Source organism: Ammospiza caudacuta, chromosome Z (genome assembly GCF_027887145.1).
Source record: "Ammospiza caudacuta isolate bAmmCau1 chromosome Z, bAmmCau1.pri, whole genome shotgun sequence".
In the NCBI taxonomy this organism is placed as follows: Eukaryota; Metazoa; Chordata; class Aves; order Passeriformes; family Passerellidae; genus Ammospiza; species Ammospiza caudacuta.
In genome coordinates this window covers 16,714,936-16,729,367 of record NC_080632.1, presented here as the reverse complement: position 1 = coordinate 16,729,367, position 14,432 = coordinate 16,714,936, and the positions used below count along the sequence as shown (strand labels likewise).

Here is a 14,432-nt window from a genome sequence, read left to right as displayed (position 1 = left end):
TTGTTTCTTTGTTTTGTTTTTCTTCTTGCTTTGTTCCTATCACTTTTTGGTCTATAGAAGAGTAATGACAAGAGAGCTATGAATTCAGACAACATGATTTTTTTTTCCTGTACTATATTCACATCTTTTCTTAATGGCTCATTGAGACAATTAGTGGAACAAATGGAGCTCAGCAGTCAAAGTACTTCTGGCATGATTCTAAATGCAGAGTATGACTTGCACTTTTGCAAAAGCAATGTGACTTGTAGTGTGACTTCTAGTGTGACTCAACAGAAAAATTTAAGAATCCACTATGCAGCCATGACTTGAGCCTTCATATTTTGTCACAAAAGCATGTCACTCATTTCACCATGCTTTGCATATGATAGCCAACTTCCAAGTCCTCTGTGATGATCTTTCAGGAGAGATTTCTCACACGATAGTTATTACATGCCTGTTATCTTGTTAGTCAAATAACATTTCTTTGAGTCATGGGGGACAGACCGTGCTTTTAAGGTAGCTGCATGCAGCTGAGTATGCCTGTGTCTTCCCTGCAGCTGGGTTCTTTATGTGAATGGGAAAGAGAAGATAACAGACTGTCCTTCAGTGAATGATGGTAACTGGCACCACATTGCGGTGACGTGGACATGCAGGGATGGAGCGTGGAAGGTGTACATTGATGGAAAACTGTCCGATGGAGGCAGCGGGCTCTCTGTCGGATCAAAAATCCCTGGTATGCTTTATTTGTATTATACCACATTTGTTTGCCTTCATTCTGTTTTTATTGCAGAATATGCAAGAAAATGTTTTGGTGTTTTTAGGATATATGCACATGTTCAGCATTTCTGAAAAGCTTATGTTTGCTGTTCTTATTTTGTGAGGACAGTTCCCCCAACTCAGCATCACTGAAGACAAAATGCACATTTCTGAGGTATAGTGGTAGGTAGCTTGTTTTATGGACATCACAGTTTAGTCCACAAAGGAACATGTGCAGGGCTGGTTCTGGAATGGCTTTGTGAGAGTAAGTGTCTCACTCAACAAAAGACAGTTTATCTGGTATTTCCCTTACATATATATGTTCAGGGTTTATTGACTGTTCAGGCATGTATTTGAAGTTATGTTTGTATTTTTTTCTAACAAGGTGAGGTTTGCTATTTCATCATTTCTTGTCATCAGTTATCTATAGCATAATATCCAAGGGCACAAAAAATAGTATCTTCAGCAATTAAAGAGCAATGAAAAGCTTGGTATCATTTGGCTGCAAAGAGTTTTTGTTTTGGTACTGTTTGCGTACTGCCACCATCCAAATTTACATAGAATTTCAAAATACTATTTCATTAAAATAAAAAAATACAGTATTAAAGCATTTTAGTCCATGACCCTTACATTTGCCCCTGTCTTTCCCATTTAAATTGGAGTTCTCTCCAGAGATAAGACCTAAGTGTGCTGTGTCCATTACTTTTTGAACTTGTCCACATACCCTATGATGTAGAAGATGCATGTTCACAGGTTAATGGACAAGGTGAATAAATTTAATTTGTGACCCATGTCTCAGAGCATTAACTAAGCATTAATTAAGTATGGAATCATACTCCCACACTGAAGGTAGTTAATGCTCTGAGACATGGCACACAAGGGGGGTATAGAATCACATTTGACCTGTATGAGTTTGTAAGCTTTTGTTTGAAGCAGGAACTGTAAGTTGGTATTGTAAAATGGGCTCCACCTGCTCAAAACTGCATTTTATGTTGCTGTGTGTTATGCTTCAAATACTGAACTATAAGTGATCTCATTGAGCGAATATCATTCCTGAAGCAGCCATAGGTGATTTCTGCTCCCATATGAGTTTGACAGTCACTTCCAAATTGCTATGTTGACGTTTCTCAGTCTAACATAAGTATTCCAAGAGCTTTTGCTGAGAGAGTTTGAAGGTGGCTGGTCTTCACTGCAAAATCCAAGTAACATAGGGCAGCAAAAATTTTTGTTTTGTTTAGTTTTTAATCTTCTTATGGGATCCCTGCGGTAAGGCTTTGTTTCCTACCCCTCTTCAAATTCTGAGTTTAGGTGGCGGTGCACTTGTGCTGGGTCAAGAGCAAGATCAAAAAGGAGAAGGATTCAACCCAGCTGAATCTTTTGTGGGCTCCATCAGCCAGCTCAACATTTGGGACTATGTACTTTCTCCACAGCAGGTAAGTCCTGAGTGCGGTGTTTGAGCAGAGAGCTCTGAACATAGAGAAGGCACTCTAGGTCAGCATACTGGGGAGACCCCTACTCCCACAGAAGTCAGTGGGACCAGATGGAGTTCTGGCTTAGGGTAATAAGCTTAATGTAGTTAGTAAAGTAGCTTTAAGCAGTACTAAGCCTGGTAAAATCAACACTGAGTCACCTTCTATTTTGATTGAACCTTTCTGTAGTACGTGGCTTCAAAACAGGAAGGAAATAATGCATAAAAATTAATTGCTAGAAGAGAGAGAATGCTAGAAGAGAGAGAAATCCAGTGAAATAAGTAAAGTGCTTGTTTTACAGACTACATACAGTTTCCTCATTCTGCTGTTAAAACTTCAGAGGGAAGACATCACAATTTCAGTCAATTCATTAGACACTGAAAAATCTGAGCTTTATAGTTTCAGAAAAAGTCTGAAAGGGCAGCAAAACTTAATATGGAATTGCACCTAATCAGGTACCTAAAATAAAAGCTTGGCAGCACCAAATTTCCACTGAGTTAAAAATTAATATAGACTGAAAGATGTCTGCAAGGACAGTAATCCCTCAACTTTTCTGAGAGCCAAGCTTCAGTGCTCAGTTATCCTCAAGTGGAATTTGTTTCTCTACGCCTAGTTGGGACCTCCCACTTCCATTTATGACTACTGCTTGTGTCTTCCACCATGCACTGCTGTACAAGCCTGTCTGTACCTGATCATCTCCCAATACACACAGGACTGCTGAGAGATGTCCCCATAGCTGCTTCTGCTCTAGGCTGAGCCAAGCTCTTCTCCCAAGGCAAGAGTTCCATCCCATCTCTGAGCTTGCTCCAGCTTGTCAGCATCTTTCTTGCTGTGAATAACCCAAAATGGAATGTAGTAACTTCATATGTGATCTAATAAGGGCTGAGAAAGAATAATCACTTCCTTGGTTTTCTGATGGTAACCCTATTCACACAGCCAAGGATGCTGTTGGTCCTCAATATTTGCCCAGTGCATAGCTGGCTAATACTCAGCTCACTGCCTGCCAGAGTCCCTAAGTTCTTTTCCACAGAGTTCTTTTCCTGGTCTTGGCTTTCCTCACCTATATTGTTCAGAATTTTTTTCCTTCCCATTTTTCCTTGTTGAGTTTTTGAAGTCTATCTTTACTCCAGCCTGTCAAAGTGCCTTTGCATGCAACTCTGTCCTTGAGCACACTGATTGGCGATATTATCACCAGCCTGATATTATCTGCAAACCTGAGGACAGTGCTCCATTGTTGGAATTTAAAAAGTTAGAGGGTTTTTAGGAAATGGTTAAAAAAGTATAGATTTCAGACTGAAGTTTTGTTAGCATTGTAGATACAGCAGAAAAGTTTCTCAAGCAGTAGAGCATACGTGACAACAATAGGTCTTTGTAGAATTGGCTTAAAGATGGCGACAAGATTATTTAATGTATATCTTTAGAAGGTTAGCATGAATAGAGCTCTGTTCTTTGTCTCTTATGAACCAGTCTTTGTTTTAACTACCATTACATGTGTTTTATAAGATTAGATAGAATGCTTGTCAATATGTGTTGTTCTATGTATGATTGGCTGAAATCTAGACTGAGATGGTTTTATGTCATTCTGTATTACCCCACCTTCTCGGGCATTCCCTGTGGATCAGCGAGCTGTTAACATCTTGTCTCCATTGTCTAACAATGTCTTGAGACTGATGTGCAAAAAATAAAAAAAGCTTTTCAGTGGTCTGGTTTGTCCAGTGTTGTCCATATTTGGACATTCTGCCGCGGCAAGTGGGTTCCTGTTTTAAAACGTGGGTTCCTGACACAATTGGACATATATTCTCCCATATATACCTGAACCCGACACTCCATCACTGCTTCCTGCTCATTACTATTTCAATCCTGAAGGTCAGAAGTGCTAAACTGTTGATAACACTTGAACAACAAAGACAAATGTTTAAAGTTAGAGAAATTTCTTTGAGGAAGAATCTTTGGATTACAAAGTTTTGCTCTTTTCCTGATTTTTCTTAAATTTGCATCACTAATTGATGGTTTATAGCTGTTTGTTGTCCCTAACCCAAATAAGAAATAATAGCATGAATAGGAAAAAAAGTAAAGCAGAATCTTTGCTTCCAGCACCCATATGTCTCCTCCATTTATTTCTCTGTATTTTTACTACTTTGCCTCTCTGACAGGTTTAAAGCTACCCAACTGCCTGCTGCAGTTCTTGACTTTTAGGGTCACCAACTGTTGCATTGCCAATCAGATCTTCAAGTTTTTGTTCACTAGCAGTTTTGAAGATGATAAGTGTACATGTGATTTTACAGGGTAAAGAGTTTTAAGTACAACTTTCTGAAACTTTCTCAGTAGTTGCCCCTGTTTAATGACAGGTTTGATTGAATTCCCACTTGCTTGAGACGCAACAGTTAGGACAAGGAAGAAAATCCTGCTGTTCATTTATAGTATCCATGTTGCTCATCTGAAAAGACAGATGTAACACCAGACAGGAAGCTGAGTCAAGCTTCCTATTCAATTTTTACCTCATTCATTTCAGAGCTTGGAATATTAAAGTGCTATTGTAATCTGTAATCATTAGGTATGTTCTGGCCAGCTGGAACTATTCATTAAGTCTTAACTTTCTATTCTCAGCCATAAAGGAAAGCAGGGTGACAGAATAGGTTGCTTAGTGAATAAAGGATGGTGGAATCTAGGCTTTAAGATTTTACTCGCATGCTTTAGTTGTTTATTCACTTGCACATTAATTTTGTATAGGTAAACTGTCACTCTGGTAGCTTTGTTGCTGAATAGACAGCAACAGAAATATGAGTTGTGTATAGGAAACAGTGAGGTCCTTTCTGGCCCTCTACTATCCATCACATGCCTTGAAAGGGCTGATTCCCAAACTTGTTTTTCCTACATTGGAAATATTTTCATGCAGATTCCTTACAATTTGTTTGCAGCCTTTGGCCTAAGCATCTTCCATTGGCACAGATTGCTGAAATGAGAACTTTGAAATGGCCTCAGAATAAACAGAGAACGTTGGCTCCTTCTCCAGCTATACTGACAGTATAAAAGTCTAACTGACTGCTAAAAGTCCAATCGGCCTCTGTGGGTTCAGAGTAGGGACAATAGGAGAACAGATCACTCCAAAGTTCATGATGTACCTTTCTGTCTCACCAGGACAGACACTGTAGAATATTATTCTTGGTTGAATTTATCTGCTGGAAACTTGACAGAAGGCAATCACCCATCTGAGAAAACTTTTCTATCAGAGACATATGACCAGATCTTCTTTCAAGATACTAATCTGCTGTTGGTCTAATAGTGTGTTCCTTTGTTTCTCCTGTACTTAGCTGGCCTATATAGTTCCTGTTTCTATACTCCATTACTTATGTCCCCATCCCACTTTGGTTGGGCCTTGCCTACAGTGTCGTACAGAGTCTAGTTAATTCAGTTCACAAAACTTGTGTTCTGGAAACAACTAATTGCTTTATTAAGCTTCTTCTTTTTGTGTTTCTGTCCTTTATATATGGTGCAGGGCTAGCAGTTTTCAGGATACAGATCTTGAACACTAAGTTCTTTTTGGCTCCTATTTGACATTTTCTGCAAATAGATAAGTGTTCTCTTCAGGTTGCAGCCTCATTACTGTCTTTTGGTGTGATGTGGATGTGTTCTTCTTTTACAGTAACAAATGCAATTGTGTCTCAAGAGCTGTGTTCAATACCTTGTTTGTATGTCAAGTAGTCCTTCAGGTAGTGACTCAGCCATATCTAGGTGGCTTATAAGAACAGAATAATAAGTACTTCAGCCAGGAACCTCTTGTGCTAGAAAAGATGAGCATTACTCCCTCAAGGATCTGTTCTAGTGCTGCATACACTCATGAAGGGAATATTTTTTTTAATATTCTTTTCCTACACTGTCCTCAAACATATCTAACCAACTTTTTTTAATCCATAGGTAGAATCTCTGGCTACATCCTGTCCAGAAGAACTGCAAAAAGGAAATGTACTAGCCTGGCCAGATTTCCTGCCAGGAGTTGTTGGAAGAGTGAAGATAGATTACAAGAGTATATTTTGTGCTGGTTAGAACTTTACTTCCTAGAACCCATTTTTTTCTGAGCAACACTATAAGGCTCTTTTATGGGGTCAACTAGCAAACTTGCAGCCTTTGCTCTACTGACCTTGAATAAATTATTTTGATTGTTTGACACTTAGAACATGCAGTCCTTCATTCTTCAAATTCCAGGGTTTTGTAACAAAAGTTCATTGAAATCTATGACAAAAATTTATTGCTTCCTGAATTGAGATGGGAAAAGAGGGAAGATAGTAGTGGACCAGGAAAAAAAATTCCTGCCTTTTATTCTAATAATTATTGTATGGTATTAAAATACTTGCTGCCTCCTTGCTTCTTTTTCTGTAGATTCCTTTTCTGATTTTATATGTTGATGATTCTCAATACCCTTTGGACCCATGGGATGTAGCGTGCATAACATTTCTGAAAGCTTTTTCCTGGGTAAACTTATATGGTATCAATCACATAACCAGTTTGTTCATTTCAGCATGTAGCTGTACCTCTTACTGAATGCATATATTCTGTTCACAGATTGTCCATCTTTGCAAGGATCCATACCTCATCTGCGGGCCTCTTCTGCTGATTTAAAGCCAGGGTCAAAAGTGAGCCTTTCCTGTGACCCAGGATTCCAGATAGTGGGAAACTCTGTTCAACACTGCCTTAACCTGGGACAGTGGACACGGCCTTTTCCCCGATGTGAAAGTGAGTTGTCTTAGTGAGCTGGCAGGATTAGGAAACCCTGGTGTTTATTTGGATCCTATCACTATTCATGGCCTGGGGGTTTTTTGCAGCTATCATGCTCTTGAATCCATTCATGTTACAGCATAAACATGTATGCTTAAAACTAAGCTCATGTTTTGCTGAGCAGAAACTGTATCATGACCATGTTCTTACATGTTTTTCAGCCAGTTTCTAACATCCATGGCTGTTAGAGAAATTAGTCCATTTGGATCAGCAATCTGGTACTTTCCTCCCCAGTGGCATTAGGAGTGTGGAAGATGAACAGGAAATGCTAAAATATCTCTGTGATTTTCGGATGTCACTGAGAATGTCTGGTTTGAAGTAGAAGCCTTGACTTGAGGAAATTATGACCTAATTTCTTTATAGGCTGCATATATTTCTGTTAGGGCTTGGAAGTGCTCCAAGATTTACCGGATTTCTTCAAAGAAACTGAGCTGTATGCATTCAGGCTGCCAAGTTTCTTTTGATTATATGATTCCTGCTCCTTCTTTCCCCTTTCCTTTGGTCCTCCTCTGTTGTGACTGCACATATGACTGCAGTTGCTTGTGTTGGAGCTGATTACATTTTTCATTTCAGCAGAATAGAAAATTAGCTCCAGAAATTATGATATTGCATAATCCTAGAATTTATATGTAGTTTGGAGGAAATCATCAAATTTGTTAAAAATGCCTTTAAAATAATTTTATCTAAATTTTAATGTCTTCCTCTTTATTCAGTAATTTGTAGCAAAAGTCTCATCTTCTGTATAAATTAGAGCATGCCCATGAGGATTTACCCAAAAGCAAGTCCTGCTGGGCAGAAGGAAAGCTCACTGGCAGAAACAGCTTTGCACTTTCTTGGCATGTAAGCTGTGACAACCACCAGAATCCTGTTAGTGTTTCTGTTTTCTCTGCATTGGGCCAAGCAATTTTACCTGCAGAGCACAGAACTGAGACAGAAGAGGGCTGACCTGCCACAAACAGGCTGAGTAGATGAAGGCTAGACTTGCCCACTGGCCTTTAAGGTACCTGTTCTACAAGGACATGATGAATGAAAGTTACTTGAAGATACCTATTTCCTGCATAATGAACTACAGGTTTATACTAATGGTGTAGGCCTGAAAAAGTACTGACTGAATCAGGCTCAGTGTAATCACTGTCTTCACCCACCAGAATCCTTTTCCTCTTCTTGGTGCTAAATACTTCCAAAACCACAGGTGCCTGAGAGCCTGTCTTTGTTACAAACTCTCCAGCTCTATTCCTTCCCAGCAAGTACTTGGCTTCCATAACTATAGGCTTTAAATTCTTGTTGCATGATCCTTGCATGCAGCTAGGGGACCAGGACTTGCTGTAACCTGTGTATCTACAAAGATGACCTGTGTAGCTGTTGGAATAAGTTTAAGCCTTTTTGATTGAGGTAAAGATGCATAGAAGAAACTCTGCTAGAATAAATAAAAACCTCTGGTAGGCAGGTACAGGGATGATTTCTGCTGTCACAATTGGGATCAGATGGGATTATTTACTATAGTCAATCTAAGGGATGGCCAGGTTTGTATGTGAAGTCAGCTCCAGTCTCTCCATCATTCATGCACTCCCTCATCTCAGGCCAGGACTGTAACTCTTAGCACTCTCTGTTGGCTACTTTTGCAGTGTTTAAGCACAGCAATCCTGAGCTTGATTTTCAGCAAAGGGAAGTAACAACAACAAGGCAAACTCACTTTTCTTTTTTCTTTATAACTCACCAAGGATTATTTCTTATCAGAAGTGTTCTGTGACTGAAGGGCATCTGCTCAGATCTCAGCCACAGATGTCTCCTCAAGTGCTAGCAAAATTTTCTTAGCAGAAGCTGGAAAGTCCTCTAAGACTCTTATTGAAAAATGCCCAGAAAACAAGACCCTCCACTAGACCTGGAATTGATTAGCTACTTCAGAAAAGGACTGGGCCCTCTTGCTAATGGGATTGTACAGCTGCAGAGAAAAACATGCAGTAATGGCTCTCATGTGGAATTATTCTGAAGATGATGTGTGTTTGCTCTGCTAATGCCTGTGCCCTCTTTTCACCCATCTTGCAGGAATCAGCTGTGGAGTGCCTCCAACTTTAGAAAATGGATATTATTCAGCTGAGGACTTTTTTGCTGGCAGTACTATTACCTATCACTGTAACAGTGGCTACTATTTGTTGGGTGACTCCAGGATGCTCTGCCTGGACAATGGAAGCTGGAACAGCATTTCACCATCATGCCTTGGTAAGAAGTGCCATACATTTGGCTGCATACGCTGACAATCTCACAGCTCTCCTGTGCCCTTAGGTTTGAGCAAACATTCATTCTGAAATTGTGGAGGCTAACCACAATCCCACAGTCCAAAATATTCATTTTTCTGAAATAACATGCTCAGCCTTACATGAAACCAAAACTACATTCTATCACCTTTTTCTGTCCATCCTCTTGTATGCCCCATATCTTGCTTTTATCAAATATATATAAAATTATATAGGCCTGCATTGCACTCCCAACCTTTCTCCTTCCATGTCCTGCAATCCTTGCATTCTGTGCTTCTGACCTGTGCATTTTATTGCTCTTCAGCATGCTGTCAGTGTCTCATGCTCTCTGACCAGGTTCTTTTAGAAATTTCACACATGGACATTGTAGTATTTAATATCAGATTTACTGACCTGAGGACAGTAGATACTGCACAGGATTTCCAATCAAGCTGAGTGATACCTAAATGTACTGCATAGCACAAGAGAAACAAATTCAAGTTACTTAACAAAATACAGCAATTGTAATACACAGTTTAGGTATAATTCCAGTGTGTTTTGCATTATCAAGCTCTGTAATATGTTCACCCTCAATACCTTGAACATCCCCAGTAGCTGGGAATGAATGTGTGAGTTAAGGCCAGCTCAAGCCCATTGGTACTTGTCTGACATTTACACCTCATGTTGACCATATGTTCATTTCCACTCCTCTGTGTTGGTCTGGCTAACTCAGAAACATTCACACTCTTTAAGGAGCTCAAGGAGAAGCATTTACACTGTCAGCTGATCCACTCAACTGTTAGTTGATGTTTACCTGAACAAAAGGCCACCTTGCTGTCTCCTTAGTCCCTAACTTAATGGGAAGATCACCTCTGCCAGTGTTCTCTGAACTTTTTCTCTGTTGTGGGGATTTTTTGCTGGGTCAGATATGCCTGCCAGGAAGAAGCAGCTGCAGCATTGAGAGCCCTGGGAGTACACTTGTGACCGCAGCTCATACAGTTGCCACACCTTAACTTACTCGCTGGTCAGTTGGGTCTGATGTGCCAGGTACAGTGGCACAAGCTGAAAGGTGTGAGAGGCTGGCGTTGGACTGTGTATCGAGGACTGGATGTCACTGGCCTTGCAGGGCCATGTCTCCAGCATTCTCCTGCTGAAATCCACTACCTAGCTGTACTTGGATTGCTGCATCTGGTTGTGCTGGATCATAGCCATGGGAATTGCGCAGTAAAAAACTAGCAAGATTTGTGTTTGACTCCTAATTCTTTGTAGGTATAGCACATATTTTTTTCAGTCAAGACAAGCAAAAGAAAATACCAAAGTCTTTTAGTTTTGCCAAAATTCACTTTGGAGTAGGATCCCTCTAGTTTTGTAGCATCTTGTCCAGCAGCACTTCTTCAGAATCTACAAACATCATCCCAGGTACATCAAGGCTGTCCAAATAGTTCAACTTCCATGCTGTAGGAGTCACAACGTTCAGAAGGAAAAAGCCTGCACCCCACCTTCCAGCTTGCTTTGTCTCTCCTAAAGCTACGTTATGGGAAAATGAAAACAAGAGTGGATTTGGCACCCTGACCCACCATTTACCTTTCTGACTCATGCTTCAGGGAGGTGCTAGCAAATCCTGGCACACCTATGCCCTGAAGCATTCCTTTTGTTCTGTTAGGATCTGATTCACCGTGTAGTTCCACCCCACTGGAAGTCTCTTGCCTAACAAGACATTACAGAAGAAGCAGTCATTCCAGTTCTGCTATGGCAGCACTTTGCATCCTCCTGGTAGTTGTGCCAATTTGTGTAGTTGGCAACTGTCTTGGTATTACAGTGCAGCTGTCATGCTGCATATCAGAAAGAAGCTCCTTTTCTTTTCAATGTGTTGTGGTCCTTTCATGCTGATCAGACTCATCCAGTAGTGAAGAATAAACCCTCCAATTCAGTAAATCTTCTTGCTTTTTTAACCAGTGATTTATTTACTGGAAATGGGCAAAGAACCCAAACTGTGTGTCTGCATGGCATACCTTGATCAACAAGGGTCCTGTAGCAGGACATTTAGATTAAGAATTGTTCTACCTCTCTCTAACAGTATGAAACAAGCATTTTTATAGAGAAGAATAATCCCTGATGCCAGCACTTTTCAATTAGATACTTTGAAATTCATTCTTTGCAATTTTGACTCATTGTTTTCATACCAGGGATGTTTTCTTACTTAATCCTTGTCTAGATTAAAAGATTTTATGAAGTATTCTGCAGTGAGGGGCTTTTTTTTGGGGGGGGGGGGGGGTTGTTTGTTTGTTTGGGGTTTTTTTGTTTGCTTTTTTTTTTTTTTTTTGCAGCATGGCATCAAACTACATGGATCATAAATTACCAGTTCGGATTTCTAGGTACTACTATCATGTAAATAGCTAATTATAATAACTAATATGTTTTGAATTATTTTTAACACTTCTGGCAACTGCAGGCTCTTTTTGGGCGTAGTCTAAGATATTAGAGCCTTCATCAAAGATGGGTTTTCCTGTCTAATAGACAAGTTTTAATAGACAAAATACAATAAACAAGACTAAGCTTTCCTGTCTTATAAGTAGGAAGGTTGAGATCAAGAGGATTTCCCAAGCAAGAGTTTAATGCAAAAATCCTTCCTTAGAGTGTCTACGCAGACTAGTAGTACAATAGTTACAATATCTGTTCTTTTGCAGTTTGGAAACCAGATACTTTATGTGGAAGTAGTGACTGAAAGTTAGTAACATGTATCTCTGATTTTCTCATGTTGTGCAATATTGCTGAGTAAATTATAATTAAAATTACAATGAAACTTTACAGTGAGTTATAAATATTTGTTTAAATATTAAGTATTTTTACCAATGGATGAAAAATGTGATTGCAGTAAGTGATTTTTAATTGTACTACTTAAAGTAATTCCTCTTGACAGTAAGACAGAAATTTAAAGGAAATGCTTGCTACAAATAACACACTAGAGACATGGGTTTTGTGGGTTTGTTTTGTTTTGTTTTTTGCAGATGTTGATGAATGTGCTGTTGGATCAGATTGTGATGAGCACGCATCTTGTCTCAACACAAATGGATCCTATGTTTGCACTTGCATCCCTCCTTACACGGGAGATGGTAAAAAATGTGCAGGTATGGGAAAGAAAAACATCCAGCTAGCCTTTCCAAGATTCTATATAGGCCAGTATCCTGCCTTCCAGTTGCGAGACAACAATTGATATCTAGGACAGGCATGCTTTCATCTCCAGGTCGGTTTAGTCTGGATGGGGCTGTGATAGTGTCTCCTTTTGTTTCTTGAAAACTCACCTCTCTGTAAGGATACAGCTGTCACTGGGATGCTGCTCCAAGACATACACACATGCAAAAACCTAATTGCGTGCTGAGCACAAGACCTGGGAAGGCCACAGTGTTTCACTTCTCAGAGCAGAGCTGAGTGAAGAAACATTTTAACACAGGCTTCTGAGTAGGGCTAGAGCTACCTGTAGAAACATTAAACAAGGTAACTTTGGAAGAAGATAACTAGACAGTCGCATAGGTTGGCATAAAAGGTAGTTGAGCAGTTTTCATTTTCGGGGATGGACATGCTAGAATGGGCTTTCCCTCACAGAGGGAGAAAATACTGTAAGATATGTTTGCTTCTGACAAGGAATGCAAACTCCGTTACAGAGGGCTTTTCCACATCCTTAAACTTGGAGATTAGCTTACTTGCATGAGTCTTCAGTCATTTACATATAAAAGAGAAAAGGCTGTAAACTTCTTATGTAAACTACTTTAGTGTTTTCCATATGCTTTGCCTTCTACTTTCAGCAAATTCCCAAGGATATCTCTTGTAATTTATTCATAAAACCTGACACATAAGTATGTTATTTGTAGTTTCCCTCTTTTTCCTCAGAACCCGTGAAATGCCATAATCCAGGAAATCCAGAGCATGGTCATTTACATGGGGATACTTACAGTGTTGGTAGTCAAGTAACATTTTCCTGCAAAGAAGGGTTCCAGCTGACAGGAGTGATGAAACTTACTTGCATGGAGTCCGGAGAGTGGAGCAACCCAACACCCTATTGTGAAGGTTGGTTCCTAGGGGTAATGCATACTGAAATGTGACTTTAACATTAGACAGATGGGAGGGGAAAAGTAATAGTGAAGAGCCGTTAGAGACCATGGCAGCTTATGAAACCCTGTCCTAGCAGATCTGGATGTCAGTGTTGAAGTCTTTGCTCTCTTAAGACATAAGCACAGTTGTCATGTCTGTAGTGGTTCTCTCTTACGCAGATTCTCCAGTGCGTCAGAGGTATAGACTCAGTCTAATGCAAGCATTAGAAGTGTTCTTCTAATTCTAATTCTTCTCCACCCAGCTTTCCATTTTCAAGCAATTAATCACTTAAAGACCATTAACTGTCTCAGTGGATTAAAAGCAACCTGAAAGGACAGGCTGATGCATGTACATAGTCATGGTATGATAGCAGAAATTGTTTCTTTAGAAAACCAGAACAAATGAGATGAAGCAACAGGTAAAGTGAAGAGTTGACAAAGAATGTCTGAGCAAAAAAACAATTACTTTGTCCATAGAGAGAGGTAGATATGGACTCCTCTTGATAACTAAGCATGTGGTTTGTAGCGTGGTTATAACTGCCTACTTCCAATTAGTTCAGTTTCTCAGTAAGGTGAATTCAGATAAAGAGTCCTAAATGTCACTTACAGATTAGTCAAGAACTCATTGTTACCTAGGGCTTTATATTTCCTCAAATCTTTTCAGAGAAAAGAAAGCAAATCCTAATCTTGTTCATTTTTGTTTGTGTTATATCAACCTCTCTTGTATTCCTGTCTTTTTAAAGCTATATCCTGTGGTGATCCAGTTATTCCAGAGAACAGTGCCATTTTTGGCTCAAATTTTACATACCATAATAAGGTGGTGTACAGGTAGGAATTCAGTATGTTTGAAGTGCTGTATTAATAACTGATTGACAATCTGGCAGCAAATAAGAGTATGGCTGAATTGAGAGATTGGTTGAAATGAAGGAGAGGAGCAAGATGGGATTAAAATAATGGAAAGACATTTGGTTATAGAGTGGCTGTTCATTAGCAGAGCTGAAGTAGTACCTCCAGTACTACTTCTCTATTTCCTGAAAAGAAAGATGGTTTATGCAGGTGTGAATGATGAGAAAAAAGGGATGGCTGATTATGTTGTGCACAAAAGGCCCTGTGTTTGATAGCACTTCTTTTCT

The 14,432-nt window shown here is 39.6% G+C and overlaps 1 protein-coding gene across 2 annotated transcripts in view; it reads left to right on the top strand.

The window, feature by feature from the left end:
* The window catches only part of SVEP1 (sushi, von Willebrand factor type A, EGF and pentraxin domain containing 1), a 118,273-nt gene that overhangs the window by 69,919 nt on the left and 33,922 nt on the right, over positions 1 to 14,432 (top strand). Inside the window, exons 27-35 of one of the 2 annotated variants that reach the window (XM_058824352.1) lie at positions 537 to 712; positions 2,044 to 2,168; positions 6,120 to 6,243; positions 6,765 to 6,935; positions 9,024 to 9,197; positions 11,539 to 11,586; positions 12,220 to 12,339; positions 13,100 to 13,276; positions 14,043 to 14,127. In XM_058824352.1, coding sequence (XP_058680335.1) covers positions 537 to 712; positions 2,044 to 2,168; positions 6,120 to 6,243; positions 6,765 to 6,935; positions 9,024 to 9,197; positions 11,539 to 11,586; positions 12,220 to 12,339; positions 13,100 to 13,276; positions 14,043 to 14,127 — 1,200 coding nt within the window. The remainder of the gene's footprint in view (positions 1 to 536; positions 713 to 2,043; positions 2,169 to 6,119; positions 6,244 to 6,764; positions 6,936 to 9,023; positions 9,198 to 11,538; positions 11,587 to 12,219; positions 12,340 to 13,099; positions 13,277 to 14,042; positions 14,128 to 14,432) is intronic. The other variant, XM_058824354.1, reaches the window with a different exon arrangement.